Source organism: Chanos chanos, chromosome 9 (genome assembly GCF_902362185.1).
Source record: "Chanos chanos chromosome 9, fChaCha1.1, whole genome shotgun sequence".
In the NCBI taxonomy this organism is placed as follows: domain Eukaryota; kingdom Metazoa; phylum Chordata; class Actinopteri; order Gonorynchiformes; family Chanidae; genus Chanos; species Chanos chanos.
The window spans coordinates 41,225,514-41,230,513 of NC_044503.1; the positions used below are offsets into that span (position 1 = coordinate 41,225,514).

The window sequence follows — 5,000 nt, forward strand, 5'->3', positions numbered from 1 at the left end:
ATGTGTATAAGGGCTAACTGTAGGGACAAGTGTAAGGTACAACCCAGTACATTAAAAATAAATCAGATAATAAATAAAATGACGTTTGGGAGACTGAGTACGAATAAATGGGAAGACAGAAAAAGAGGTGAGGTGAAAGGGGGAAAAAAAAGAAGCTTTTTTATATAAATATATCATTTTTTCGATCCTGCTCTTCCTTGCTAGTACTTCACGTGTTACCATGGAAACACAGCTTGTGTGTGTGTGTGTGTGTGTGTAGCGGTCGCTCTTCGGTCGCCGGTGACACGGTGGTGTCCGCGCGTGCACTGAACGCGACACTGCACAGTGTACTTGGCGTCTGCTGTTTCACGTCTCGTTGTAAACAAAAGGGAAATTTCTTCAAGCAATGAAAGTCGAGACGTTTTGGAAAAAAAAAAAAACCATAATGGAATTCGAACACACGGTTGTCTAGTTTTTTTGTATGTTAAAAGCAGGTCAAAACCTATAAACAAAAAAGAAGACATTATGATAAGTCTGTGTGCGTGTGTGTCTGGACTCCAGGCAATCGCAACGCCCCGGTCATCTACGGTTTTTGTTTCTACAGTCATTGTGATCGGCCTGTTCGTGTTGTATGTAATACTGTTTACTGCTCCATCCGTCTCCTGTATGTAACATGGTTTTCTGAAACGAACCGACGTTATTCATTGTTATTACCGCTATACGACTTTACTATAACTACTGTTATAATAATCTGTATGCTCTGTGAACATACCACAAACCAGATTATAAAGTGTTTACCCTTTTAAAATAAGAGAAAATACATAAATAAAAAAAAAATACAACCAGGGCCTTGCCTGACTGTGGTCTTTTTTTTAAATCAGTTTTAAGCGTTTTGAGTATACATACCATATTCTAAGAGAGAAACGTTTTTTGTTGTTGTTGTTAATGTTACAGTTTTTCATTAACACATGAATTTTAAAGCACATTTTATTTAACAAGGTTTAAAGAGAATTCTGTCTATTAATGCCGTTAAAAATGTGAACTTATGCAAGGTCAAACACTCGTAACTAAACACATAGGTGCTATAAATAAATAACGGCTAACTTTGCCTGTAAAGAGAAGAGTTGGATTGGCGATGCCTGTACAGCTGTGTCGCTTGACGTAAAAGTAGCGCATACGTTTTTCTGTCAATAACGAGCCAACCAGTGCTATTCATAGATAATTGATTAATTGACTAAATCAATAAACTCCCATCCGTCGGAATGCAATTCACCGACATTTCATCAGTACCAGCAAAACCACTGCCGTTATCCTCCCATTCAGACCGTACCATTAAACTTCAGCGGGGATGTGTGGCACGTATGTAATTAATTTTATATTTTTCAAATATAAAAAAGTACACCATAATGTATATTATAAAAATAAATGGTACATGTGAGTTTTATGTTTGATCTTAACAATTTTATTTGTCGATTTGATTCAATTTTAACAATTGCGCTAATACAGCCCCCCCCTGTTCTGCCCCCCGGAATGGCGTCAGTGAAAAAGTGACTCCGAAACTTCACGAATGTAAATATTGAAGTGCAGCCGCAGTCACGCAGCTCCTCGTGTTTCTCTGCTATTTGCATTTTTTAAATTATTTTTGACTGATGTCAAAATGCCACGAAAGAAGCCTTTCAGTAACAAACAGAAGAAGAAACAGCTCCAGGTGAAGCGGGAGAGAAAAAGAGGTGAGTTTAGCTCTGTGGCTAAGCTAATAACACGTTGGTTCTTTTAGATGTGCGTTGCAATTCACCCAAGGACGTCTGAATTCGGATGTTGTTGGGTTTTAATGACACTCGGGTGTGTTTAAAGTGTGTTTTGGAGTTGATTTGTGTCTCCGCAAGAAAAATGCTGTTGTTTTCATTGCCACATGAATGACCCTGTCGATGTTTATTATGTGGAAGATTGTATAATTCACTTCTTAACCAGACGTATTTCCAGCAGCTCTCTTATCTGTTCTTCCTCTTCTTCCCCTCGCCTTTAATTTTAAAAAATTTGCATGTGCGGTGAGTCTTTCTCTTTTTTTCGGAGGTGCAAGTTTGTGTAGGTTTGCTCTTTGAGAAGCCCAGCTGAACAGGTCGGGCCAGGCACACACAGACTTGACCAACTGACTCCCACAGTCATGGAAAAATCCTCCTGTTTTATTTGTGCGATCTGATACTTACGGGTTATACTTTGTACGTTAGCGATACTGTATAAAGCGAGTCTCTTGACAGATCGCTAATCGATAGCTTTAAACACGCAGTGTTTTCATCAGGCAGTGGAACGCTACGGAGGATCCACCGTGCGCAGACTATGCGCAGCATTATGTAACACCCAAAGTTCCCCCTTATACGAGAACTTAATTACGCCGCGAGCGCAGAAAAGTGCGTTTTAATCCCCGTGGAACTGAAATCAGTGTTTCCATATCAGATCATGTGGTTGTTTCCAACTTAAATAAATTGTTTAACTGTCACCAGATAAGAGGATATTGAGGTATATGAGACGGGAATTCTTAGACTGAAGACTTAAAAATAATTAATTTTATTAAAAGACAGGGGGCATCGCGCTTTCACGTGAAAGGTTGTCTGTTGGCACGTTAAAGGCAGCAAACGCAACTCTTGGTTTGGATATGTCGTCCACATTTAAAAATGTGTCCAATATAATTAATGCTGAATTATTGTATTAAGTCTTTTTAAAATTAGTCTAATGTTTATGTAAAATCTAGGTTTCTGAATCTCTGCATATACTATATATATATATATATATATAATCTCTTCATAATCTGTGACTAGCGCATTCATAGAGAAAGCTTGTCCCTCACACAGGGTTGTGTGTGAACTATGTGTGTTGAGAATGCGTTTCCAGCTGAAGCACTCTGACTGTGTGTGCAGGTGAGACGGGTTCCCATCCCAACAGTCGGAATGCCAGCGTGGAGCGGGCCGCAGGCCGGGATCGCCATTCCGATACGTCTGACAGCGAAACCACAGACTTAAGGAAAATCAACCAGCAACCCATTACCAGAATAACCAAACATGACCCAAACAGGTTAGTGTACACACACACACACACACACACACACACAGACAATTACCAGAATTACCAAACTTGACCTAAACAGATTATACACACACGCACACACACATACAGACAATTACCAATCTCGACCCAAACAGATTAGAGTACACACACACACACACACACACACACACACACAGAGGCTGACAACTGTACAGGTAAAACACACACACACGGGTACATGACCCTTTAGGTAAGATTACACACACACACAGTCAGGTGTATCAGTTTGCAGGTGGAGTTACACTGGTGGCGGTTCGGTAAAGGAAAGGTTGACCAGTAGCGGTCATGTTACTGTTACCTCCACTATAACCGCCAGTGGAATTTCTCCAGCCTCACAACCACACTGTCACAAGGCACAAATATTACACTGGTGAAAAGACAAGAACCTGGTGAATCTCTCTCCCAGTATACGATTCTAATGATCCATACCTCACCACACTGGTTCATAGAGACCAAGGTTCAGCTTTGGTCACACCTGCACAGACAGACAGACAGACAGACAGGCACACAGACAGATACCCACACTGCTACACAGGCAGACAGACACACATACACACACACACATGCACACACACACACACACACACACACACACACACACACACACACACACACACACACACAGAGACACCTACAGCCACACCCACACACATACGTAGATACATACAAAGACAGACACCCACCCACAAAGACAGACACCCACACAGACAGACAGACCCAAACACACAGATACCCACACTCCTACTCAGGCGCACAGACACACATACAGACAAGCACGCATGCACACACACACACACACACCCAAATCTGATAGCGTCTTAACGGAACTGAAGTTTTATAATTGCAGTTTTTTTTTTCTGTGGATTTTTCCGGGGCAAAACCCGTAAAACTGGTCACAACATTGGGAAAGAAGTGGATGTATAGAAAAACAACACAAAATCTGAGATTAGATCGCAGTCATCTGTCAGACGTCTTGGATTAAACACTCCATTCAGATTATGACCCGGTCCTAATCCCCGGTTCCGGCAGGTTCCGTCTGCACTTTGAGAAGGAGAGTAAAGAGGATGTGGAGAAGAGGAGGAAAATGGCCCGAGAGAAGGTTCTGGAAGCCGTCGCGGAGAAAGAGCTGGAGATTAGCATCGAGGACGTGTACCCTGAGGAGAACGGTGTGTCCTCAAAGCGACACCCACACCCACACACCCACACCCCACACCCACACCCCACACCCACACCACACACGCACACTCACACACACCCCCCACACCCACACCCACACACACACACACACACACACACACACACACACACACACTCAACCAGACTGCGCCAGGCAGTAGCGTTTTCAGTTGAGCTGAATGTCATGAATGAATAGCTGTGTGTAAGCTTTTGACCTGCCAGAGACGTCTGGAGTATAAATCTGTCCTGGACGCATTCTGGTTCAGGACCCCCCATCCCACCCCCCCCCGGCATCCCACATGCTCTAACCTGTACATGTACGTGTTTGTTTGTTTTGTTTTTGTTTGTGTGTTTATTTGACTTCAGGGCTTAGTTTCCCCCGGCGACCACCGTGGCACTACAGGATGCAGCGGGAGGAGCTGCTGAAGAAAGAGGAGCGCTCCTTCAGGGAGTTCCTGGACTCCCTTCACGCCAAGAACCCCCCAGGAACACTGAGTCACTTTGAGCATAACCTGGAGGTGAGGAGGACACACACACACACACACACACACACACACACACACACACTCTCTGTCATGTATAGTGGCACATTACAGCACTGTGTGTCTTCTCCTCCACGACTCCAGTCATATGAGTGTGTGTGGTCTGTTATCTGAGGTACAGGCCTGTCAGAAAATGTCAGTCATCTCAGCGTCACTGGTCTCACATGTGTATCTCTCTCACACGCACACACACACACAGAT

At 43.3% G+C, this 5,000-nt stretch overlaps 1 protein-coding gene across 1 annotated transcript in view; it reads left to right on the forward strand.

Moving 5' to 3' along the window:
* Nucleotides 1-1,574: 1,574 nt before the first annotated feature.
* gnl1 (guanine nucleotide binding protein-like 1) overlaps nucleotides 1,575-5,000 on the forward strand; it is a 10,899-nt gene continuing 7,473 nt past the window's right edge. Inside the window, exons 1-4 of the mRNA XM_030784095.1 lie at nucleotides 1,575-1,709; nucleotides 2,895-3,048; nucleotides 4,111-4,247; nucleotides 4,624-4,775. Coding sequence (XP_030639955.1) covers nucleotides 1,637-1,709; nucleotides 2,895-3,048; nucleotides 4,111-4,247; nucleotides 4,624-4,775 — 516 coding nt within the window. The 5' untranslated portion in view covers nucleotides 1,575-1,636. The remainder of the gene's footprint in view (nucleotides 1,710-2,894; nucleotides 3,049-4,110; nucleotides 4,248-4,623; nucleotides 4,776-5,000) is intronic.